This window comes from Manis pentadactyla, chromosome 3 (assembly GCF_030020395.1).
Source record: "Manis pentadactyla isolate mManPen7 chromosome 3, mManPen7.hap1, whole genome shotgun sequence".
Classification (NCBI taxonomy): domain Eukaryota; kingdom Metazoa; phylum Chordata; class Mammalia; order Pholidota; family Manidae; genus Manis; species Manis pentadactyla.
The window spans coordinates 103,889,073-103,915,197 of NC_080021.1; the positions used below are offsets into that span (position 1 = coordinate 103,889,073).

At 48.1% G+C, this 26,125-nt stretch overlaps 2 protein-coding genes across 8 annotated transcripts in view; both read right to left on the reverse strand.

The window, feature by feature from the left end:
- The window catches only part of GAD2 (glutamate decarboxylase 2), a 68,995-nt gene extending 46,944 nt beyond the window's left edge, over positions 1-22,051 (reverse strand). Inside the window, exons 1-7 of the mRNA XM_057498239.1 lie at positions 21,205-22,051; positions 20,447-20,506; positions 20,116-20,262; positions 19,018-19,251; positions 14,345-14,435; positions 13,680-13,792; positions 9,798-9,913 (exon numbers count right to left, since the gene is read on the reverse strand). Coding sequence (XP_057354222.1) covers positions 9,798-9,913; positions 13,680-13,792; positions 14,345-14,435; positions 19,018-19,251; positions 20,116-20,262; positions 20,447-20,506; positions 21,205-21,280 — 837 coding nt within the window. The 5' untranslated portion in view covers positions 21,281-22,051. The remainder of the gene's footprint in view (positions 1-9,797; positions 9,914-13,679; positions 13,793-14,344; positions 14,436-19,017; positions 19,252-20,115; positions 20,263-20,446; positions 20,507-21,204) is intronic.
- Positions 22,052-25,434: 3,383 nt separating this feature from the next.
- Positions 25,435-26,125, reverse strand: part of MYO3A (myosin IIIA) — a 244,873-nt gene continuing 244,182 nt past the window's right edge. For 4 of the 7 annotated variants that reach the window (XM_057498237.1, XM_036902580.2, XM_036902585.2 and 1 more), the window contains one exon: positions 25,438-26,097. In XM_057498237.1, the coding sequence (XP_057354220.1) occupies positions 25,977-26,097 (121 nt within the window). In that variant the 3' untranslated portion in view covers positions 25,438-25,976. Of the gene's footprint in view, positions 26,098-26,125 lie in introns of all 7 variants that reach the window. The other 3 variants (XR_008996367.1, XM_036902582.2, XM_057498238.1) reach the window with 2 other exon arrangements.

Here is a 26,125-nt window from a genome sequence, read left to right on the forward strand (position 1 = left end):
CTCCTAAAGGTCTGATCCTTTCCCACTTTCCGAAGGTCAAGGAACGGGCCCTAAACATGAATCTTAGTATCAAGAAAAGTAAGCTTGATACCTTTTGTTCAGCCGAGTGGCCCTCCTTTGGAGTAGGCTGGCTGACCCAGGGGTCTCTTTCCCTGGACCTTATTGGCAAGGTCAAAGCCGTCATCTCCTGGCCAGACCCTGAGGGCCACCCTGACCAGCTTCCCTATATTCTTGTCTGGGAAAATTTGGCCAAGAATCCCCCTTCTTGGCTGAGGCCTTTTTTGGTGGGGAAATTTCACACTGATCCACTAAAAACCTCCGTCTTAGTTGCCCAGGAAGATCTAAAACCCCCTGATCATAGGGCCAGAAACCCTGTGCGCCCGAGTGCACCACCTGTTCTCCCTGACAGTTCCCCCCTCTACCCCCCTCTGCCGATTGACCGGCCACCCCCGTATGCAGGAGAAGGGGCTGAAGCTGCCGGAGGGGTAGAGAATGAGGTTGGGGAGCCCAGCAGGGATCTGGCGGCCACAGCTTCCCCAGACTCTTCAGCAGGAGAAGGCAGGAGGCCGGAAAGAGCTTCCTCACGCTCTCCCACCCTGGCTCCACGCTGGGCGCCAGGTAGAGCAGGAGGAATGCAGTTGAGGCCTCGAGGGGCGAGGGAGCAAGAAGGGGAGGCCCCCTCCTCCACCTCAGAAGAAGCAGTGCCAGTTCTGCCCGTGCATGCCATCGATGCAGGCAGTCCGGGTGGAGCTCAGCAATATCAGTATTGGCCCTTTTCATCTAGTGACCTTTATAATTGGAGGACTCAGAACCCTCCCTTCTCGGAAGACCCCAAGTGTCTTATAGGTCTGGTAGAGTCCATTATGTTCACCCATTGTCCCACATGGGACGACTGCCAGAAGTTGCTCCGCACCCTCTTCACAATGGAAGAGCGAGAGTGCATCCTCAATGAAGCCAGGAAAAATGTCCTCGGAGAAAATGGAAGACCTACTACCCTCCAGCCCATCATTGACGAGGCGTTTCCACTTACACGCCCAAACTGGGACTTCGGGACTGCAGAAGGTGGGGAGCGTCTCCGGGTCTACCACCAGACTCTGATGACTGGTCTCCAGGAGGCCGCCAGATGGCCCACTAACCTAGCTAAGATAAAAACTATTGTTCAGGGAAAAAAGGAAAGCCCGGCCGCGTATCTGGAGAGGCTGTTTGATGCTTACAGGCAATATACCCCCATAAACCCAGAGGCAGAGGAACATAGATCAGCTGTAGTCCTCTCATTCATCAACCAGGTAGCCCCCGATATCCGGAGGAAACTCCACAAGCGGGATGACTTAGGAGAGATCTCTATTAGAGAAATGCTGCAGCAAGCGGAGAAAGTCTTCAATGCTAGAGAGACTCCAGAAGATAGGGAAGAAAGGCTGAAGAAAGAGAAATGGGAAGTGCAGGAGAGAAATAGGAAGGAAGACAGAGAATTTCAGAAGAGGGAGAACAAGAAGCAGAGAGAGGAGATGGCTAGGATATTCTTAGCTGGAGTAAAGGGGAGCCCTAGATCTCCTCGAAGAAAGGGACCCCGCCCATCCCGGCTAGGACGAGATCAGTGCACCCTGTGTAAGGGATATGGGCACTGGAAAAGAGAGTGCCCCAAAAGGAAGGAACAAGGAGGAGGGAACCCCGTTAAGACCCTACACCTAGGAGAGGAGAATTGACGGGGACGGGACTTGGCACCCCTCCCCGAGTCCTGGGTAACCGTGTGTGTGGAGGGGACTCCTATTGGGCTCATGGTAGATACGGGGACACAGTATTCAGTTCTCAACCAAGCCCATGGTCCCCTAAACCCAGGACGCACCAGTGTAGTCCAGGGAGTAACAGGGTCCAAGAAATGTGCCTGGACTACTAATAGAAAAGTGGACCTAGGAAGACATCAGGTCTCTCACTCATTCCTGGTTGTACCCGAAAGCCCCGCACCATTACTGGGCAGAGACTTATTGACCAAGGTCGGGGCGCACATTCATTTTGAACCCGAAGGGATAAAGATCATGGACAAAGAAGGGCAGTCCCTACAACCGGTGCATGTGCTAACCCTATCCCTAGCCGACGAGCATCACCTGTTTCAGGCAGATCAAGAAAAGGGGGGCCAGGGAGAAATAGACTCTTGGTTGCAGAAGTTCCCTTCTGCATGGGCCGAAACCGGAGGAATTGGTCTCGCCAAACATCTGCCCCCAGTTGTTCAGCTCAAAGCCGCGGCCCTGCCCATCCGAGTCCGGCAGTATCCAATACCGGAAGAGGCTAGGAAAGGGATAGCACCCCATATCCACAGACTGTTAGAGGCTGGAGTCCTTAAATCCTGCCAATCTGCATGGAATATGCCCCTGCTTCCAGTAAGGAAGCCTGGTGGCAGAGAATACCGACCGGTGCAAGACTTGCGAAAGGTTAATGAAAGGATCGAGGACATCCACCCCACAGTGCCCAACCCTTACACCTTGCTCAGCCACCTGCCACCCTCACATGTGTGGTATACTACTCTGGACCTGAAAGATGCCTTCTTCAGTATCCCCCTTTCTGAAGTTAGTCAGCCTTTGTTTGCCTTTGAGTGGCAGGAACCAGGGGGAGGAAGAAACGGGCAGCTTACCTGGACTAGACTGCCCCAGGGTTTCAAAAACTCTCCCACTTTATTCAACGAAGCCCTAAGCCAGGACCTGGAGCCCTTTCGCAGGAGCCACCCCCGCGTGACATTGCTGCAGTATGTGGATGACTTGTTGCTGGCCACAGAAACCTGTGAGGAGTGCGAAGAAGCCACAGGGAACTTGTTGGCTGAACTGGGCGAACTGGGATATCGAGCCAGCGCCAAGAAAGCCCGCATCTGTCAAAGGTCATTGATCTACCTGGGGTACAAAATATCTAACTGAGCCAGGTGGCTAACGCCGGCCATGAAACGAACTATTCTGACTATCCCCGTCCCTTTCTCACCCCGGGGAGTGAGGGAATTTCTTGGCTCAGCCGGGTTCTGCAGGCTCTGGATTCCAGGGTACGCAGAAATAGCCCGACCGCTATATGAGGCGACCAAAGAAGGGCAGGGCTGGCAATGGACTCAAGAACAACAAGAGGCTTTTGACAGACTAAAAGAAGCTCTCCTCCGGGCCACCGCCTTATCTTTGCCAGACCCAGAAAAACCCTTCATCCTGTTTGTAGATGAAAAGAAAGGAGTGGCTAAAGGAGTCTTGGCTCAGCAGCTAGGCCCATGGAAAAGACCTGTGGCCTATTTGTCCAAGCGACTAGACCCCGTGGCCTCCGGATGGCCACCTTGTCTGCGTATCCTAGCAGCCATTGCTCTACTGGTAAAAGAGGCAGACAAGCTCACTTTTGGCCAGAACTTGAGAGTAACAGCCCCACATACTGTGGAGGGGATCCTCAGACATCCTCCAGGAAAATGGATGACGAATACAAGACTCACCCACTACCAAGGGCTCCTACTAGAATCTCCACGAATTGCTTTCTCCCACCCTGTGACCTTAAATCCTGCCACCCTTCTGCCGGACCCAGATCTGTCGACCCCCATCCATGACTGTAGAGACATCCTCTCCGGAATTATCCAGATGCGAGCAGACTTGAAGGACACACCATTACCAAACTGTGAGCTAAATTGGTACACAGATGGGAGCAGCTTTGTGCAGGAGGGAGTCAGGAGAGCAGGGGCAGCGGTGGTGACCCACAAGGGGGAAGTAGTCTGGAGCACAGCCCTGCCCCCTGGCACCTCAGCACAGAAGGCGGAATTTATTGCTCTTGCTGAGGCCCTGGAGAGAGCAGAAGGCAAGCAGGCCAACATCTACACAGATAGCAGATATGTCTTTGGCACTGTCCATGTCCATGGTGCCATTTACCGGGAAAGAGGATTATACTCCGCAGAAGGAAAGGAGCTGAGGAATCTACAAGAAGTCCAAAGATTACTGGCTGCTATCGAAAAACCGAAGACAGTAGCAGTTATACATGTACCGGGCCACCAATCAAAGAAGACGCCTGAGGCCATCGGCAACAAACATGCTGATGTGGAAGCTAGGAGGGCGGCCCTCTCGGACTCCCTTGTACTTGCAGCCCTCGAGGTACCCATACCTGAACTGCCCGCCTTGCCACCCAAACCTGAGTATTCCCCTCAGGATCTTGAGTGGATTAGGAAACAAGTCTCGGGTAGAGTGTTTGAGGAGAGAAATTGGAGTAGGGACCAAGAAGGTAGATTGATCCTGCCAGAAGCATTAGGACAGTACATGCTTGCTAATCTGCATAAGTCCACCCATCTAGGCTGGAAAAAACTGCTCAGCCTTTTCCAGTCTGCGCAGTTGGTGTTTCCCCACCAGAATGAGGCAGCTCGTCAGATCACGAGAGAATGCAGCAGCTGTGCAAGGCTGAGACCAGCCCCAAGAGGGCCCCACCTGACAGGTACTCGGGAAAGGGGGAGGGCTCCCGGGAGGAGCTGGGAAATAGACTTCACCAAAGTAAAACCAGGGAAGTATGGGTACAAGTATTTGCTAGTTATGGTAGATACCTTCTCAGGGTGGGTGGAGGCTTTTCCAACCAAGCATGAGACAAGCCAGGTAGTAGCAAAAAGATTAATTGAAGAAATTATCCTCCAATATGGGGTCCCTGAAGCCATAGGTTCAGATAACGGCCCGGCTTTCGTTAGCAAGATCCTGCAGGGACTGGCCCAGGCTTTGGGGGTAGATTGGAAGTTACATTGTGCTTATAACCCACAAAGCTCTGGGCAGGTAGAGAGAATGAATCGGACCTTGAAGGAGACCCTTTCTAAATTAGTATTAGAGACTGGCGGGGACTGGGTGACCCTCCTTCCCTTAGCCATCTTCCGTGCTCGAAACTCCCCCTATGTACATGGTTTAACTCCATTTGAGATAATGTATGGGGCTCCTCCACCCATAACTCGGCGAGTACAGCTTTCCGGGGCAGGGGACCCGGCCCCTGACTACCTGAATGTGTTGCAAGCTCTCGCTAAAGTGCAACAGGAAATCTGGCCCCTGATTAGAGCATATTATGAGGGCGGGAAGATTCCGAGCCCGGAACATGGCATAGTCCCAGCGGACATGGTGTGAGTCAAGAGACACCGAGTGAGGACACTCGAGCCCAGGTGGAAGGGACCTTACGTTGCATTGTTTACCACCCCCACTGCCCTCAAGGTAGATGGTATCGCTCCCTGGGTGCATCACACCCATGTTCGGAAGGTCCTGCCTCATAAGGATCCAGGAGCCCGCGAGGAAGAGTGGAAGGTGCATCAGCATCCTGCGAATCCTCTAAAACTACACCTAAGCCGAAGATGAAGGGGATCCTGCTGATAAGCGCCTTAATATGGACTTTCGAGGAACCACATCTGTGAAACTGATTCCAGAACCCGCAGGAAGACTGGGTTTGGGTCCGTCCGGGTTAGATAACCCCTTGTGGGAGATGGTGCAGGCAGTAGCAGAAACTCTGAACCACACCACTCCCTCCTTCACTGATCCCTGTTGGTTATGCTACCCAGGTTCACCCCCCTTCTATGAGGCAGTCGGGATAAATGGCTCCTACACTATCAACGACTCCTATCCCACTCCTTGGGACAGGGGACCGAGGGGACTTACGATCGCTCAGGTCTCAATCGCTGGTACATGTGTGGGCACAGTCCCTACGGCCCAGAGTCAGTTATGCTCCTCCTATAATAACACCACGTGGGAGCCGGGAAAGTGGATTACACCCTCCTCGGGTTGGTGGCTCTGTTCAAAGATAGGCCTCACCCCGGCCCTATCCACCCTTGTGTTCAATGCTAGCAGTGAGTTTTGTGTGCTAGTGGCCATTCTACCTCGCCTAATATATCGTTCTCATGAATCCCTCCTTTCTTTTTGGGAAGAAGTGCCGAGCCCCCACCAGAGAAAGAGGGAGCCTGTTACTGCCCTGACAATTGGGGCCCTCTTCTCCCTAGGGATAGCAGGGGCAGGCACTGGGGTCGCAGCCCTTGTTACTCGGGAACAGGGGCTCACAGCCCTGAGGCTGGCAATTGATAGGGACCTAGAACAACTCCAACAGACAATGTCGGACCTGGAGCAATCCCTCACTTCCTTGTCGGAAGTGGTTCTACAGAACCGAAGAGGCCTGGACCTCCTGTTCTTCAGAGAAGGTGGGCTGTGCACAGCCTTAAAAGAAGAATGTTGTTTCTATGTAGACAAAACAGGTGCAATAAGAGACTCCCTGGCCAAACTGAAGAAATATCTAGAGAAGAGACATAGAGAAAATGAATGTAGTGAAGGATGGTTTGAGTCTTGGTTCAAATACAAACCTTGGTTCGCTACCCTCCTCTCAGCCATTACAGGGCCACTGGTCATCCTGCTGTTGCTGCTTACGATTGGCCCATGCATAATTAACAGGCTTGTTAGGTTTGTGCGGGAAAGGATTGACACTGTCCAACTTTTAGTCCTTCGTCAAAGGTATCAAGCCCTAGATGCCGCTGTGGAAGATACCTCAGTTTAGTCAAGAAAAGGGGGGAATGTAAAGGAATGCAGGAAACACCCTAGAGTGAGAGCCACCCAGTTTCCATAGAAAATACTCGAGGCTAACATCCCTGGCCCCTGCCCTAAGCCAGATAACTAGGAGTGGGCAACCCTAAGGGGGACGAAACTCATGATAAGACGTTAAGGAATGCTTGTGCAAAGGTCAGGCAAGCGGCGGGTCCCCGTTTCAACTATATTGGTTAAAGTATGGGATGTGTTTTAAATTCATTGGTTGTGGTAATGTGTGGGCTTTGGTGCAAATGCTGTGAAAATCCTATATAATCTATACCTAAAGTTGCTTGGGGGTTGACAGCTCGGACTCGACCTGCGTGTCAGGGGAGGTGCTGTCGGCCCCAGCTAGCTGGCTGAATAAAGACTTTGCTTGGATTTACATCTCCGTGCCTGGGTGGTTTGTTCTCTGGAGAAGCCCTGGAGTCTCGAACCCTAACAGGTGATTTGGCTACACAACAACCATTTGATTCTCCCTGCTCCATCTTGTATCTCTATCCATGTACATAATTGTGAAAGAACATTTGAATTATGAACCTTTCTTAAAATACCAGTTAGTTCTAACTACAGGCTTATTTTTGATGATGAACTATTTTTCATACGTAGCTAACTGCAGCCTCTTTGCTTTTACAATGCTGATTGCCATCTCTGTTCTGCATGTCTTACACGATTGTTGTGAGAATCTGAAAATCAAATGAGTTTTGGATATTGGAAGTGTTTTGGCAATGGTCAAATAGTTATCAAATATAGGGATTAAACATTAGAAAAATAGTTTATCTATCAAAAAGAAGCCTGTAGTTAGAATTAATTGGTATTTTAAGAAAGGTTCATAATTCAAATGTTCTTTCATGATTATGTACATGGATAGAGATACAAGAAGGAGCAGGGAGAATCAAATGGTTGTTGTGTAGCCAAATCACCTTTCTTTCCCTTTGAAATGAAGAAGTAGACTCCAAGTTTGCAATATCAATAAAAGTACAGCAAAATCATTCTCAGACCACATAACCTGGGCTTTCTGGGCAAGGTTAAATCAATTTATCTGAAGTGTGAACCTAAGAAATTCAGGCAGAAACCAGAGAGCACAGGGCAGCTTGCTGTTTGACCAACCTTATTTCAGGTTGTGCAAACAACATGGAAGCCAAAAGAAAAAGATGCCCAATATGAGATCATTTGGGCTATTTGAGACTGAGAATATAGTAACATTTAACTATGCAAAAATCCACTTCAGGGAAATAATAATTGGACAAAAATTATATCATGTTTCTCTACCCTTGGATAAGTTGAGAAATGAAAGTTATCTCATGGTGGGGTACTAGGCTTAATAGGCTGAATAATGCCTTCTCCTCTCAGAGATGATCCTAAATCCTGAAATCTGAGAATATGTTACCTTACATGGCAAAAAAGACTGCAATATCAAGAAAAGAAGGCATGGTAAAATTATTCTTAGACCACCTGGCCTGGGCTTTCTGGACAAGGTTAAGTTAATTTACGTGAAGCTTGAGCCCAAGATATTCATGCAGGAGCCAGGGAGCACAGGGCAGCTTGCTGGTTGACCAGATTTGGTGAAATTCAGGGTCTTGAAATGGTAGATTATCCTGGGTTATCTGGGTGAACCCAGTGCAATCACAAGGGTCCTTATAAGGGAAAGCAGGAGATGGGAGAGAGAGAGCCAGAGAAGGAGATGTGGCAGAAGCAGAGGTCAGAGAGAGAGAGATTTGAAGATGGAAGAAGTGGCCATGAACCAAAGAAGGCAGGTGGCCTCCAGAAGCTTGAAAAGACAAGGAAACAGATTCTCCCCTAGAGCAGCTCCGGAAGGAGTGCAGCCTTGCCGGACCCACCTGGATTACCGGCCTCCAGAACTATAAGATAATGAATTCATGTTGTTTTAAGCCATTAACTTTGTGGTAATTCGTTCCAGCAGCCATAGGAAAGTGAAACACTAGGTAAATTCAGGCTGTGGGCTTCTCTACTAAATTTGACCCCTAGAAGTTGAAGAAGGTCATTAACAAAATAAATAAATAAAGTGCTAAACCAGGACAATAAAAACAAGATGCTAAATATAATCTGTAAACATAAATAGTTAGTTCCTTTTGATTCCATGGCTACTGCTATGGTTGTGAATTGTATTCAAAGGTTTCTGATCTGTTCTAGCCCTGTGTTTTCTCATTATGAACTCACTCACATACATATACATACACACATACACGCACAGACACACGGCCTATAACAAAAAAAGTTCCATGGTAGATCAGAGGTCCACTATGACTCCCTGCTTTACAGGAGCCCCTACTTTCCTTACAGACCCTTCTCTTGCCTCCCCATATCCTACTTCCCCCACCACCCCAGGGCTTCTTGATCTTTTTGAGCAATTGTTTCCCAAACTCCAGGCTACTTTGAGGCAGAGTCCATGGTGGAACACTCTTAGGAATCACATGGTGGGCAATGCTTACTAACGCCTGTCAATAAGTCTCTGGTTTGTGGCAGGGCTTGTGTGACAAGAGAGTTTGGAACCAAGATGTCTCTCAAATGGCTGTAGTATGGCTTTGAGTTTGTGTGCTGCTTCACGCAAGCACATGACACAAGCTGGTGGCCTAGCAGGCTAAAGCTGTTCAGCTCAATTTATGTGAACAGGGTGAACCAGTTTTTTCAGTGCCTTGGTGGTAGTGAAGAGAATGGCATTAGCTTTTTGAAGGTCACGGCAGGGATATGAAGTACTGTGCCATGATGTTCCACGAAGAAGACCCAAGTTCTTGGCAACCTGCCTTCAGAGCAGCCTGGCAGAAAGCAGGAGCCCGTGCTTTGCTGGGACAGATCCGGCCCAGAGGTCAGATATGATAGACCACTAGAGCATTTCTCTACAGGATGAAGTCTCTGGTTAAGTCCACCAAAGGTTAACATTCAGTGGTTCAAGATAAGATGAGGAGAGGATATCTGATCAGCATATTCAAACAGCACCAATTGTCCAAAGAAGCTCACAGGTATGCTGCCCTGTCCTCCATCTCTTCCCCCAACATGCAACATTATTATAGAAAAATGAAATGCAGGAACTACAGTAAAACGATTCTGCTTTCTCTCTGAGGGTTTTCCTGAATTTCAAAGAGTAAGGAGTTAACACCCTTGTATTACTCAGCCATTCTTGCCACAGATTCTCCCCCAAGTAGTACCTTCTGGAAAAAGACCTTCTGTGGACAAAGCATCTCCAAAGATGATTCCTTCAACTCAGGTTTTATGGAATATAATCTTAAACTTGGAAAGAACAGAAATACATACATGCTCAGATGTGAAGGCAATGAGCCTGGGAACCGCAGCCATTCCTTTCTCCTTGACTTCTGGGAACATCTTAAAGCGTGCAATCAGCATGGCATACATGTTAGATATGGCACCACCTAAAAGCACAGCAATGCAGTTACCTTTCCTGGTCACCGTGAACACCGATTCACATGCAACAACCCTCATTTCCACTGATCTACAGTCCTCCTTGGATTCAGGAGACCGTCTTATTGGTTATCCTTTGAACTGAATCCTCAGACTCAGGTGCTGGCTCAGACAGTCCAAAGAAGGAGCACCGGGCCAGCCACAGGACAGACGCTCTCCCTCCACACCCCTTCTCTGTCACTAAGGGGAGCTGCATTTGACTCTGCTCTTCCTGTGAACCCTTTGAACATGCTTGTAAGAACTGCAAAATAGCTGCCTTCCCTTCCAGATTGCAAGTGTGGCCATTCTACCTCAGGCCCGTGAAAATCCTGCTTACATCCTGATGGAGAACACTTACTTCTGTTCATTTCAGCTCACACAATGATGTGCACTTGGACTGAGGCAAATAGGTTGCTCTTAATGATGTGGACTGTTAATCGACAATTCTTAAAGAATGAGGATAAACATCTAAGCTCATCTCATGATAATCATGTTTGTTAATCCCAAAACAGGTCTTCCCTCTCAAAGACATTGAAATAATTGTGATATTTAACCAAATCTTATTTTATAATTATAGGAAAACAGACAACTAAGGGAATTTTAAGACCATATTGAATTGCTTTTCTTGTGTTATCCTAAAATTGTCAAGGATGTCACACCATAAGATTTGTATCCATATAAAATGGTCTCATTTGATAAGCAAATAAAAAGTGAGCTTTTCCCCAAGATTGTTGGAAAGTTTACGGGTTTTATTATACAGGAAAAAGATTTTTGTGCATGCAAATGAACATGCTGGCATGGAAGTTGTGAGACCATGAGGCAGAATGAAGGTATTATCTCCTCCTTTCACCCAAAGGGGGGCACAGCCAGGCCATGCCATCATGTGGGTGCTTTGAGTTCCCTTCCCTTCAGGTGGGAACTCAGAAAGGGCCTCCGTACCAAGCTGAATGGCCCACACAAGGCCACAACCTTTGCCTTGTGAGAGCTGGGCTCTGATACAAGCAGGAAGCCTGGCACAGAGCAGGCATCACCCAAATCTTGGCTCCATCACCAGTCAGAATGAGGGCAATTCCTACCTCTTCTGGACCCCAGAGACGGAGGGCAAGCAGAATCCAGGTCATGCCTGGGCCCAGTGTATAGGGTGCTGTTAGGCAAGGGACCAGCTTTTAAGGGAACTTCTCCAGCTCATGGTTTCTCAACACTGACACATGATGATATATTGGGCTGTGTAATTCCTTGCAGTGGGGGCTGTGCTGTGTACTGTATGGTGTTTAGCAGCACCTCTGGCCTCCACCCACCTGGTGCTAATAGCACAGTGTCCCTTCACCCAAGTTGTGACAACCAGAAATTATCAATGTCTCCAGATGTTGCCAAACATGCCCCAGGGGGCAAAACTGTTCCCAGTTGAGAAGCACTGCCCTAGGTATCCTCTCAGAGAAGCTGAGGAGAAAGGAGGGCAGACGGAAAAGGGAAGATGTACAAAAAGAAAGTCCATTGCACAGCGTAATGATCCAAGAGGCTTCCAGCTCTGCTTTCCCACTCTTCATTCTGCAGTTCAGTCATTTTCCATCTAAAGGTTCAGTAGCCCTGAGAGGCTTCTGGGCCTCCGGACAGAGCAGACTTCCCTGAACAACCCAGGTAGGAGGACAGATGCATGACATGCTCTTACTGACTATGAATCTTCCAGAAAAAGGATGTAAACACAAGCCCCCCATGACTTGCTGAACAGTGAGGAGTGCTCTAGCTCTCTGTGTGTAGACGGCGTCATTACAATGACAGATTTCTTCTGGAAGTCCCAAAGGGTCTCCACAAAGCATGAAGCCTTTGGAGGCTGTAGATGGCAAAGTTAAGGCAAACTGAGCTGAGCTATATATTCAAATCACAGACCTGACTCTTCATATTTAATCCCTGGCAATGGGACTTTCAGATCTCAGGTACATAAGATGTGTGGTCTCCCTTATCCCAAACCCTTACAAAATAAGACTGTTTCCTTCAGAAATGAGGCTGGACACTACCTAGCAAGGCATCCATTGACAAGTAAGAATGCTGTAATCTGTCTCTCCTTTGTAATGTCTTGTAGAAAGCAGAGCAGAAATGGTTGCCAGCGGTCTTTCCTTCTGTCACCTCCCCACTTTGCAATGCCTACATTACATTGCAGCATGACATCGATGGCTTCCATCCTGGGGGTAGGGTGGGCACAGAATGCAGGTCTTTAGGATCTAAGGAAGGAGCCCCATGATCAAACTTAAGTACAAACTGTTCAAACTTAAGAAGAGCTCTTCTCTGCCCACTTTTTAAAAGAGAGCCCAGGATGCTTCTGGTTCCCTAGGGGCAGCTCAGTCACATGACTGATTTCATAAGAGAATAAAGGTGGAAATGCTGTTGATCTCTGAGCCCTACCTAATTCCTCATGAAAAACACCTGAAGAGCATCAGTTCTAGACAATGATGACAAAGTTCCCTCAACAGAGTATGGTTTCCAAAGGAAACTAAGTTCTAAGTTTCCTACAAAATAAAGGCTAGATTAAACTTCACCACAGCTGGTCTTCAATGACTTCTAAAAAAGGCTAATTTTCCCTTCCATTTAACTAACACATCTTCCTTCAACAATTGAAAAATTCCACTCTATCTTTAAAAACACAACATAAAAGAGCAGATCTGAGCTTGTAGTTCAAGCTGCTTAATTTAAAGACCTGGCCTTGAGGCCATTATTGCTCATTATAATTTCTTTTTTCCTCCTGTTCTTTACTTTTTTTCTTCCTCATCATCTGCTTTTCTTTGTAAATTTGATGAAGAGAGATCTCAACATGGCCTTTGCCAGCCTGACACATGGCAGGGATGGCTCTGGCCTCCCCGACGAATCAGTCTCAGCGTACTGAGCCCCAGGGGAGCGCCCACCACTTCTGCAGCCCCCTGCCCCTCCAGCCACTGACTGGGTGCAGGTCTGCACAGCAGGCGTCTTTTCCATGGCTCAGTGACTCTGCCCACTGCTTCCTAACTTCTCCTTCTGCTCTGCATCAAACCAAGGTTCACACAGATCCAGAACCAACGGCAGGACTTTTTGTTTCAGGATGAGTCTCTTGGCTGGAAAAGGTAAAACAATGGAGCTTAGAATTGGTGGCTGATGGTAAAAGGCAGATGGAAGAGGTTGAATGGCATGATGAAGAAGAGAAGGAATGAATAATCTCTCAAGATATCTTCATCATCCCTTTTAGTTTTAAGAAATTGTCACCTGAGGCACTGTGCCCTCCTTGATATTAGTGTAAATCAGCTTCTACTTGTTACTTGAAAGGGATAGGGCATATTGGCTCTATTAAGTAGCTTTGCCTCACTATGCACCCCAAAACAGAAATGCTTTATTAAATGAGGCTATCCTGGTCCTTGCAGTAGTTCTGGGAAGAGTATCAGAGAGTGAATTCCCTTACTAGGAGTCTTCATGCCTTTGTTCCACATGATCCACACAGCTTCAGTGTAGGATCATAGCAGAGGTACTAGGTAAATACCATCTCTCTTTATGCTCTTTTGGACACAAATAACTAATGTTCAAGCCTGAGATAGTTGGCTTGGAGGCATGGCCAATGGTCACATGGACTTTGTCACACTCATTTTTTAAATCAACATACAGCCTATTTAATCTAAGCAGAAATACAGACTAGATATTTAATCATTCCTGTTTTCATAATGAGGCATTGCATACCAGAAGAAAAAAAACACAAAGAAAAGTAGAAATATCAAATACCAGGAGAAAATATCCCATCGCCAGAGCCACCTGGCCAGCCAATGATTTCTCTCATTTTCTTTAGCGTGACATATTCCAAAAGCACAAATACTGGAGCGATTTCATAGGTGAACCTAAAATGTAATAATGACCATACTTTATGTATGTAACACAAAGACAGAATTCACCATTGCAATATCTACAGAACTGTTTCCTTTTCTAAACCCTGCATTCACAAATGTCACAATTATAGCATTGAGCAGAGAGAAAATTATGTCTTCTAAAAGGTTTGCTCATTTTCTCATTCATCAAGTCAAGAGCCTCAATTATTGGCTTAATGCCCAACCGTCATTTATCATATTGAATAAATAAACAACAGTGCAGAATAACATATTTAAAAGCCAACATCTGGTCCCATTTCTCTTCTACATTATAAAATTATGAATCCAAAATGCCAAAAAAAAGTGCCTTTCTGTTTAAAAAATGTCGTATAGCTTTGATTTCAAGAAAGATGTAACAGGATTATTTTCTTGTAAGCTAGCATGAATACTCACATACTTATGAACTTCGTATCACGATTTAGGGGCTACTATAAAAAGATATTTTCACATGACAGATAGAATAAAGACTATGGAATGTCTCTAATAATTATCCTGGATTACACAAAAACACATTTAGCTCCATACATGTTGGTGTTTGCTGTCGATGTCAGCCAGTCTGCTGCTAATCCAACCATATCCAGTCCAGTGGAAAGTTGATTGAAATACCTGGGATGTCCTGAATGAAAGAGAATACCAGAATCAGGACCACATCCAGGGAAAATGAATGTCTCTCAAACACATGATTTCTTTAGTTAAAGAACCTTGAAAGATCCTTCAGTAATAGGAAATCCATATTCAAAAACCCAGTATACATACAGACACCCCCAACCTCCCACCCTGGGAGCATTTCCTCTAACAAAAGAGACTATTTGGTTTTTTATTTCTTAAAACACACTCCAAAAATCTTCCTTTAAATGTACCCTACCAAAAATAACAAAATGTGGTTTGCAATGTGGACGTTAATTTATTTCCTAGCATTCTTTCAACAAATTTGCAAACTAACATGCTAGTGCAATCCAAAGCTATTCACACAGGCTATTCTTGTTTACACTCATGCTGCTAAAATCCTTTTTCTGTTGAAGTTGTTCTGGGAATCAGTCATACCATGACATCCACCAGGTATGCCAGCATTTATAACAATACCAGTGACAAATGGCTGATGATTACAAAAGACAAGCCAAAAGTGAGAAAATAGGACACTGTTGAGTGATTTGCCCTGGATTCAAAAGGTGATGATTGTCTAAAAATGGCATGGACAAACACAACTCTCATCAATTCCTTTCTGTCCAAATACTTGATATAAACAACAGAACTCCTTTGTAGTTGCGATTTAAAATAAAGCTGAATACAGGCAACATCACCATCTTGTCAGCAAGATACATGAAGACATATTCAATAGACTGATCAGTCCATTAGCAAGGCTTATCTAATTAACTTCTGGACTTCTCTAAAATTCTTTAAAGGGGTTGACATCCAAACACTCCTGAGGCTATTATTTAAAATGTGATTATAAATATATCATTAGAATTCTGTTTCCTTGTCTTGCCCCGTAAAAGCCTATCTCTAAATCTGTGGTTTGCTTAGCATCAAAAATTTTGGAAGATTAACATTTATGGAAATAGCATCTGATAAAAAGGTATTTGCCACTTACTGGATACCTGTCTGAAGCCTGGAGATGTGATAGTCTCTCACGCCAGCATGGGCAAAACAAGATAAAAGAAGGCAATTGGGAAAGCAGGGACAAAGAGTCAACACATAGCTTATCTCCAGGACTGGAGTGCTTTCTTATCAGCCTCTGGCATGTGGCTAGACAATTAGACACTGAGCAAAGACAGGAGCTGGGAAAGGACACAATTTAAAGAGACTGGGATTTCTGCAGCTCTCGTTTTTTCTCCAGCATTGTTTTATATCCTGTGGCCTTGCACATGCCCTTCCATCTTTTGTTTTTCCCCCAGCCCTCCGATGCTGACCCTGTCAGTTTATGCCTCCGCGGGAGAAAGCTTCTTTGCTGCTGCCCTCACTGCCGCCTCTGGAACAGCCCCTCCCTCCTCTCTGCCTCATTGACTCCCCATGGCAATAGAGCTCACAGCTGAAATCACAGCCTCTTTCTTTCTCCCGATGCCCCTTTATTTCTCTTTCCTTAAGCCATTTCTTTAAAGAGAGGAAATTAATAAGGATTCACAAATCTATCCATTAATCTACTTTCCCAATTTACATGCATTTTCTGGATGAATCTGGCGCCTGTTATCACATACTATTTACCTCTATGAAAACTTGGGCATGAAAACCTGCATGCAGTTGAGAGGGATTCCAAGGGTGTGTTGTGCCCCAGAAAGGCCAGTGCCTCCCACCCCCAAGACTGCCTTCGGGAAACCGGTTTGATGCTTCCGTTGCTTGGCACCCTACTATATTTTTTTGACCTCGGTCTCCCAATTCACCTGACTCTCTCCAGCCTCAAAATTTTCATTCATTGATAAAGCTGTGAAAAAATGTAGGGAGACAGCTTGATTGGTGAGAATATAGTCTCCTGATTTCTGAAGTATTCTGCAGAAATATTATCTTTGTTCTCTTCCCATGACCCCTACTGGCTGACAGCAAATCCAGGCGGGGCTCTCTGAGAGAATGGTGTGAGAGACCTTCCTTGGAACCTGCCAGGGTCCCGCCGGCCTGGGCATTCAGATACTGCTTCTGAAGACCCCCACCTGGCCCCACGCTGGGAAATCAGTGACCAGGAACAGACAGGGGGGCAGGCAGTTGAAATGCGAGAGCAGAGTGGCTCCTGTCCCTGGAACACTCCCCATAGATTAGCAAATGAGCCAGGAGGGATGTGCCAGAGCTGTGAACCACCAGCCCCAGGCAGCTCTGACCCTGAAGTCCACAGTTAGCTGGGGAGGGGCCCAAAGTTGGCCCACACTGCTCTCTGTGTACTAGCCACACACACCCAAGAAGGCATCATTTATTTACGCTTCAATTCTTTTGTCTGATGGTTCAGTTAAAAGACCCAAGACAACATGAACCCTGCCACCCTCAACCCCTGCGACCACCAAATCTAATGATACCCACCAATGCTATTTATTCCAGAATCGATCATTCTCTGCAGCTTTCAGTCTGTGCTTCAACATTTCTTACAAAGGTCATTCTAACAGTCCATGAAGACTTCATTTTAAAGTTATTTCCCCTCTGTCCCTCACTCCTCTCAAAGCTAGGAGCCCGAGTGGAAATTAGGTTAAGGACTCAGAGGAAAGCAGATAGTAACATGCATTTCATAAAATTACCTCCCAAAAAGCTTTAAAATGCCTAATGGATGCAGGGATAGTAACTACTTTATAGACCCTAAAATGGTATTAGTTGGCAAATACAAATTACAGCATAAACACCTATAAACTTGCCAGTCAAAAGGGAACATGATGCTATTAGTTCTTTGAAATGCTATCTGTGGGATGGGCAAGGGGAGGCAAGAAGACTGCATGTATTATGAGTAATACTGACATACCTTGCTTAAAAATCCAACATATCACATTTTTTTTCTAAACTTTAAAACCAAATATATTGGAGCCACACTTGACCAACAGATCATAAGCATTATGGCAAAATCTAAGTATTGAATTGACCCATCTTTTTTCTGCCACCAAATGGAACATTGATAAACAGATTACTTTCATTGACAAGGAATTCCCATTATCTTGACTCTTTAAATTGCTTTTAAAGATGAAAATCGAAGACATTTTTATAGGTTCTTTTGGTTTGTAGCAAAAAAAATTGTTTTTTTTTTAAAGTAGCTACTTACTATTAATATATTTAAATATTAGGTTAAGGGAATGGGTCAAACAAAAAAGAATTAAAAGCATTGTTTACGTTTGCAACTACAGAAACTTGAAAAGCTAGGAGGAAGAACATCTTTAATCCACATCATGTGGATTCTCCAGGAACATAATTGAGAATAATATATAAGAAGCCTTCAAAAATCATATTCCGCAGACTGAGTCTGATAAAGATTGCTGGGTTAAATTCACTTCCCTACGTATTCTAGTTCTAAATCCATAGTTCCACAAATGTGAATACTAATAATACAAGAAATTGGTTCTGCCCAGGCATACTTTTCCTCTCTGTTGAAAACATGTGCAAAAACAAAACCAAAAAAAAAGAGCTAAAAGGCACAGAGCAAACATTCTTAAAATGTCTGTTGCCAGAATGATACTGATAATTCATCAACAAAAATTTTGCAATATAAAAACATCAACTTTCTATGGTAATTAATATTCATATAATAACATTTTTATTTGCTAGCAAATCTAAGGCTGCATATCAATTCAGAATCCACAAAGTCTCCCCACAACCACCCCCCAGATTCATTCATACTTAAGTTTATTGCTTTAATGAAGTATAGTGCCACCATGTATCAGGATGATTCTAAATAATGTAGAAAGGAAATATGTCCTGGGGACATGAATAGCTGACTTTGTGTAGATAAAATGAAAACTTAGAATGCACCCAAATAATTGTTACACCTGGAGCTATCAAAGTTACACTTTGAAAAAACACTGTGAAAAAGCAATAAATACAAAATGCATTCAAGAAAATTTGCCCCTAGGGATATCTGAATCCCCTCTACCCTTTTTTCTTTATCTTATGTACATACTCGCTTTGGAGCACACACACACATCCTTGAATAACATGGCTGAACTGTTTAACTAGTTTGTATTGTGTTTTCTTTTGTGTACATTTCTTTAAAAATGAGAAAACCTGGAGTTCAAATCTGAGGTCTTGGCCATTTGAGACAATGCCAAAATATTTTCCCTCTGGTTCAGTGATTACATAGGATGACTTGCCCAATTTCAGATCATTTCTATGCCAAGGAAATTACCAGCACCATACTGATATTTGGGCTTTGTTTCTATTATGCCTTTTGAGATGTCATTTCCATATTCCTTTCCTTTCTCCATTTTGGGTCACCTCTACTGGCCTCTGCTGACAAATGGTTGTTTCTGCATTAGTGGTTGAGCGCTGTGGCAAATGTAAGCAGTGTAAAATCTGACAATTTTTACGTAGATAATGTCTCTAACAATTTCAACTTCAGAAGCATTAACACTAATAATAAAGGGTGCTTTTGATTTTAATCGTTCTAATGACTATTACTTAAATGAAAATAACTTTTTAAGTCTGAAAATATTAGTAACTCCATAAAGCAAAACATTTTTATAGAAAAAGTAAAAGTGTAAAAGAAAAAAAGAGCTTTATTATTTCTGATTGGACAATACCTGTTTTAATTGCATATTTTAGAGTTGTTTGGCAATGCGTCAAAATTTCCTCCAAATTTTGTGGTTGGTCAGCCAATTCCCAATTATACTCTTGAAGAAGCTCATTAGGGTAATGGAAGTCAATCACTTTGGTCGATCTATCGAAACTTTTCACCACATACTGAAGCAAAATGTTCATAACATCTTGCAGAAACGCCAAGGTGGGCCTTTCTCCGTCACACGCTGGCAGTAGGTCTAAAGAATGGAATCAAAATGCCACATTTAAATATTACCGTGAAAACATCAGGCAAGATCTTGATCCAGCAACTTCTCTTTCAACTGAGAGATGTTTTTGTTTAAAAAAGTCTGGAAACGCTCAGCATTTTCTTTAAAGACAAAATATTTTTCAAAGATGAAGCAATGAAATTATGATTTATCCTCCCACCCCAAATTAATTTTTGCATTTCATGTTCAATTCATTCAATTGTTTGCTTTCTATTTTAAAATAGTGTGCTATTTCACAGGGGTTTATCCTACACGTTATTTCTCAGTAAATCATCTCAAATGATTATGGAAACACCTCACGTCAGAAATGTTAATCAAACAAAGTGGACCATGCAATGTTAGGCTCCCTCGCCTGTTAGGAAGGCCCGCTGTTTCCAAAGTGGTGTGTGTGTGGTGTGTGTGTGTGTGTGTGTGTGCGTGTGTGTGTGTGCGCGCGCGCGCGCATATGTGGGTAATTGGGTGTATGAGCGCAAGACAGTAAAACCGCGCAATGGTCTCACGTGAATAAAATCGCAGCTACAAAATAACTCTTGCGATCTGAAGACCTGTAGACAGCTGGAAATGCGACACCAAGAAGCCGGCCTAGAGCTCTGGCGCCCGCGCACCCCGTCCGGCGCAGACCCGAGCACGCGGGGAAGAGCACCGCGGCCCTGAGGCCCCCTTGGAACGCCGGCGCCCAGCTCCACGCAGAGGCCGGGGTCAGGCTGGGACCTCGGGAGCAGGCCCAGCGTTTCTCGCTTTCCGTCACAGAGGCTCGTAAGGCCGCCTCCGCCCTCTACCTCGACCCCTGGCTCCAGAGGACCGCGGCTCCCAGGGCCGGCGAAGCGCCCTTACCTGTTGCGTGTAGGAACGCATAGTTGACGTCGGCTTTGGGGCAGCTGCAGGGCTTCTGGTTGCAGGCGCAGGCCTTCTGGGAGGTGGCCCGCGGGGGCTCGCTCCTGCCGCTCTCTGCTGGCTTCTCGGCATCTCCATAGAGCAGGGCTGGGCAAGTACAAGTGGTGCGCCGGTCAGTCACCCGCCAGGCCCGGCCCCCACGCCCCAGCCCATTCCCGGCGAAAGCCCCCGATTCCGTTGATGGGGATACGCAGGTGAGAAGGAGGCTTTATCCCCGCGGGCCCCAGGCGCCCGGCCTTGTCCAACTCGTGCCCCGGGCACTGGCACTCACCGCAAAGCTTGTTTCCGATGCCGCCCGTGAACTTCTGGGCCACCTGACACCAAGCTCTCGCTGCAAGGAAAGTCAAACCGGGGGACAGCGAAGCAGAAAGACAACAGACGGACGAGTGAAATTTCGTTCTAGGTTAACAACGTCAAAAAAAAAAATGCCGGGGTCCGGCAGCGGCCGCCCAGGGCTGGGCACCATGGGCAGGTGCGGGAGCCGGACGGCGCGGACCTGCCCTTGGTAAGCTGTTTGGTTTCCAAGGAGAATCGCACTCTGCAGCCCTTCGCTCTTGCCTCCCAGTGCCAATCGTTCCAGGCAAACTCACCTCCCTGCCTCGCTGGGGCGAGTTTTCCCATACACTGGGACTGTCCTTTTCCTCCCGGCCTCTCCTTCCAAACCAAGAATTCTCTCCCTTTGCCAGTTTCCCCTCTCCCTACTGCCACTCCGTGCCTCTCCAGGATCCAGACACCAAGATGGCGGCAGTGCCCCAGACCCACGGAATTCGAACTCGGTATCGCGGAGATGCCGCTTGTTTGGAGGGCTCTCCTACACTTTGCAGAAAGGGCCAAGGATTCTTCAGGCATCTTCCCAGGAGACAAGGGCCTATGGGGAGTTGGTCCCAGGGGCCCGCAGAGACTACCCCGAGAGCAGAGCGAAGCGTCGGAAGTTTCCAGGTTGCAGGTGGGAAAATCTCCTTCTTCCCAAGCCCCGCAAACCCCAGTCCTCCAGCAAAGCTCGCCTACTGCGGGGCCCGGTTCTCCTACCTGTGCCGGGGTTCTCGGGGTCCCCGGAGCCATCTTCAGACCCGAAGGACCAAAAGCCGGAGCCCGGAGATGCCATCGGCGCTGCGAGACTGGAGCGCGTCTCCTCCGAGTGCGAACTGTCGGCGAGCTGCCCTCCGCTCGGCCCGAGCGCGCGTGCGTGTGTGAGTGTGGCGAGAGGGGGGCACCGCGCCGTTGAAGATGGGTGTCACATAGGGACAGGAAGCGTGCGTGTCTGCGTGCGCGCGTGTATGTGTGGGGTTAGGGCTTGGAGACGTGGCAACGCTCTGAAAACAGGAGGTTAAATTGGGAAGGGGACGGATGGGCCCCCGCAGACAGAAGATGGGAAAGCGCGGAGCGCCTGAGTGATTCTGAAGAAGGAGACCAATAGGGACGAATGAGGGGGCGGCGGAGGGAAAAAACGAGAGAGGGAGGGTGAGACAGGCAATGCCCACGAGCTGGAGTCAGAGCAAGTGCGTGGGAGGCGCTCAGGCAAGCCCCTGCTGAGCGCGGGGAGAGGACAGCGGCCCCCGGGCTGGGTGCGCTGTCCAGAGTGCTAACGCGGCTGACAGCGCTGGCCTGGCGGGGGCAGATCACAGAGACCTTGGCTGGGTAGGAAGGGTTGCCGTGGCGAGTCGTATATTCGCGTCCATTGCCATATCATTTGAGGTGTGGCTCCGGCTGCGGGAAAGAAGGCGCGGTTACCGCGCCGCCTTCTCCAAGAGGATGCTGAGGTCGTTGTGACCTCAATAGCCCCGGCGGTAGGGCTGGAATAGAGCAGCTCGTGAGCTTGAGGAGGGGACAGTGGGGGAAAGGTGCCAACGCACTGATGGGCTTCTTTCAGCTCCTTAGTAGAGCCTTATGCCGGCCCACTGAGCCGCGCGGTCCCCGTGGGCGCACCATTCCTGTTCTTTCAAGATCTTGGTCGCCAGAGCCACCGTCCAGGTTCTGAGTGAAGGCTGGGGAGAAAGACTATCGGTTGAGGCAATTAAAATCCATGCTGGAGTCTATCACCCAGGACCGAGGACAGGCGAAAAAAATAAAACCAAAGGAAACTCCCTGGAAGTTGGCGAGGAAGATCCTCTAGAGCGGGCAGGATTGACGGCTGTTGTGGGATGGGATGCCATTGTTTGGTGACCTTGGTCCGCGGAGGCGGGTAAAGGGCCCTTCTGCTTACTTGGGACTGGAATCGGTGTGTGCGAGGGAGACGAGCACAGTTTCCAACTAAGCTATCTGAGCTTTCCAAAAGGCGGAAGGAAAAGCATCGCCTGCTGGGCCTGTTTTTTAGTGGGCCTCATCTAAAGCTATATCCCTCCCTCCTCCAACCCCCTTTATTCAAAAAAATAAAACCAATGGAAACTCCCTGGAAGTTGGCGAAGGAGATCCTCTAAGAGTTCCCCCAAGATTATTTTCGCGACAGCGTTGGGGAGGAGGGCGATTCCCTTTTTCTGAGGTCTGGTGGGAAGGGGTTTCTCCCTTCCTGAGAAAGTCAGAATCTGTCCTCTCACAATTTCCTTTCTTTAGAAGTTGTGAAACAAAGCGAGGGCTCCCCGAGGATCCGGAGTCCGTCGATTAGGCGCTGCTTTCCTTTGGCAGTCGAGGTCAGGATCAGTCCACCTTGCGGCTTGGAGAGTCGGGAAGAGAGGGCGAGGATGACCGGGGAGGGAGAGGCTGCCCCGGGCCTCCCGCGCGGTGTGCATTTCTCGGCTCCTCGCCGCTCTCCTTTTCATTTCCATTGAGTTAACAAGCCATTCTTTCTCTGACCTCCTGATTAAAGCCACCAAAGATGTTCCCAAAGCAGAAACCCAAGGATCTTCAATCTTGGCTACCACCCATCGACCCTGGCTTGGGAAGGGCGTCGTCGGGCCCAAGGTGGCCGCGTGCAAGTCCAAGTTCTGTGTCCCCGGGAATGCGGGGTCCTGGTAAATTCTCCCCACAAAGCTTAGTCCTCTTCGCACGTGCCCGGGCAGGGAGAATCCGCACCATGGCCGCCGCGCGGGGCCCGGAGTGGCAGCGGGGAATGGTGCGGGCCATTATCGAGAAAGCTGCACCAGGCTGCCGGCGGGCGGTGGTCTCTAACCCAGGCCTCTCAGCTCGGCCCCTCCCCCCGGTGCTCCGAGCTCCAGTGCTCCTATGGGCTCAGGTAACAACTCCAGGGCTGTAAAGGCTTCGTGGTTTGGCCGTCTGCGCTGCGGCCAGGGCAGCTCCGCAGCTCTTTCTCAAGCAGTGCAGGTTTAAGTCGGAGAGACTGTTTCTTTGTTTAAATCCACACCAAATCCTGCAAATGTTTCGGTTCAAGCCAGCAGGCTAGGGTTGCAAAACATTTCTACTATGGATGAATGGTCGAAAACATAAAGGTTCTTTAAAACAAGCAAACATAAAGCCACAAAAGATTAAATGGATTAAAGCGCGAGGAAGGTAGAAATCAAAACACCTGGATTTAACGGAATATTTTTAATACAAAGACTTAAATACCCTACTACTTAAACTCCACTAAATCCCACAGTTTCGGAGCACTTTGAATCTAATGGTGGTATTTACATTTTTTATTTAACACAGCCTACCTCTCAGATGGTCGCGGGAATCTGATTTGTCTTTCCTTAACGCTGTCCCTCCCTAGACGGCAGATTGCTTTATAAAGATTTATTTCGCCAAACAGCCCATTATTCCCTCTCTCTGGCTTGGGGTTGGAGATAACAAAAGAGCTTAGGGAGGTAATAATTACAGTCATTAGTTCACAAAGGAGGCAGCCACCCAATGGGAAGGGAGGAGGGCCAGAGCTGGGGAAGGCTTTCGAAGGCTTTTCTCTACAAACGGAGAGAGACCCCTGCTCCAGGCGTCAGCTCCAGGCGTCGACAGCCCGGTAGGTTTCCTGGGTTGACCTAATTCTAGTTACTAGTTTACCCAGAAATGAAGTCGCCTTGCAGTCCCGTCAAAGAGAGTGTAAGTTTTTCGTTATGTCTGCCTAGTAAGGGCTTAAATATTGAAGGACAGAGCAAGAAGGTGCAAAGAAAGAAAAAGGAGGAAAAAGACAAAGAAACGCAAAAGAAAAAAGGAAAATAAAAATATTGCATCTTTTCACGAAGCAGTTTGTCATTTTCTTTTCCAGTCCCACTTTAAAAAGGTGGGGGCGAGGGGGAGTTACGGGAGCGAGCCTCCTGCCTCCCTGTCCTGCCATGGAAGAGGCTCCGGTCTGCAGGGGCCACTCAGGAACTGGTTTTAAGGTGAGGCCTGGTGGGGAAGCAGGCTGGGTTACCCCCCCTCCGCCCCCCAACCTCACTCCCCGCGCAAGGGCCTCCGGGTGCTGGGTGGATGGGTGGTTGGGGGGGAAGGGACCGGCGAACCTGGGGTTACAGCTATTCCTCCCTTACCCCCCTAGTACAGTGTTCCCCGAGGTGCAGGTTTCGTCGGTGCGGGTGCTGGGCCCAGCCCGCATCCCAGGGAAAGAGCAGGGCCTAGAGCGTGCTCGGACTCCGAGCTGACCCCTGCCACAGTGGAAGGTTTCCCTTCATGCGGGTCTTACTTGTGAAATGAAGGGGCTGTACAGTCACCTCTGGGGACCTTGTGGCGCTGATGTGGGTAAGAAAGAACCAACCTCACATTTGGAGGGCGTGTAGCTCAACGTGCCCTCACTCTCTCCTCGAATATTTCCCCAGAGTCTCCAGGTTCGCGGCAGCGAGTACAGGAGCTAGGGGACGGCAGCAGAAGGGACAAGCCGGCCCCAGTCTGACCGTCTTTCAAGTCAGTCGTCCACAAAACTGTCGCGTCACCCTTCCTCACCCTTTCCAGACCGCGTAGACAGGGAGGGTGTTAGTTTCATTGAGGAGCTCAACCCGGGTGTTAAATAAGATGCAATCAACCGTGGAATGCAAACCTCTACCCACCACTGCCCTCCCCTCTATCTAAAATACACCAAAATCCGAGCAGCAGAGATTGCCCCAAATCTGCAGACGAGGAGAACCTTAAAAACCCGACAGAATTTTTATAGGCGGAGCCAAGGGGAGCCACATTGGTTGAGAAGCCTGTCGGGGTGGGGGTGGGGGTGAGGATGGGGGTGATTTAGAGATTTGTGGGGAGGCCACGTTTGTGTCTCAAGTTCGGGGTTTTAACTCAGATGGTATGTTTGTTTGGGATGGCTGGGGGTCGGGGGTTGATCGCTGATGGAAACAGAAGGCACCTTACACTCCCGGGCACCGGTCAGCCAGGGACCTGACTCCAAAAGGGACTGTGGCAGACGAGCCCCGAAGGCCATGGACTTTCCAAGGCACTTTATTTAATCATCTTAATAAAGCAAGGAAAGGGAAAGAGCGAGGTTGAGGTGAATTTCATCTTCAAAGCTCCCCTGCCTCCATTCTTCTCCTCCACCCGGGAGAGGAGGTTCTTGCAGACGCAATACAGTCGCAGGTGTCCCGCGGCCTGGGAGAGCTGTCTCCAAGAAAGAAGACATTTCTTTAAAGTCATCCAAAATGAGACAGGAGGAGTCTGCGAGAACTCAGGCGTAGTCAGGCTCACAAGAGCCGAAAAAAACAAGTGAACAAAGAGATACACGGGGGGTGGGGAGGCAGAGACAGGGATGGCCCAACTTGGCGGCCCCATCAGGAGCACCGAAGGCTGGCCTGGGCACTGGCGGGGCGGGCGCAGCCGCAGCCCCGGCCGAGGTCAGAGCCGCGGCTTCAGCGCCTGGAGGTGCGGGCTCCTGCGGTCCCCCGCTTAGGCCCCTGCAAGCCCCGCGGTTTCTGGCACATTAGGACGGCGGTGGCCGCTAGGCAGAGGGGCTACAGCTGCTGGACCAGGCGCCGGCGCTGGGAGGTTTTGCGCAGGAGCCTCCGGTAGTCGTAGGGGTTGGCTGCGGGCGCTTCGTCCTCCTCTTCCTCTGGGTTTGCCGCTGCCCAGCATCTGCGAGCGAGATCCGGGCCCGAGCGTC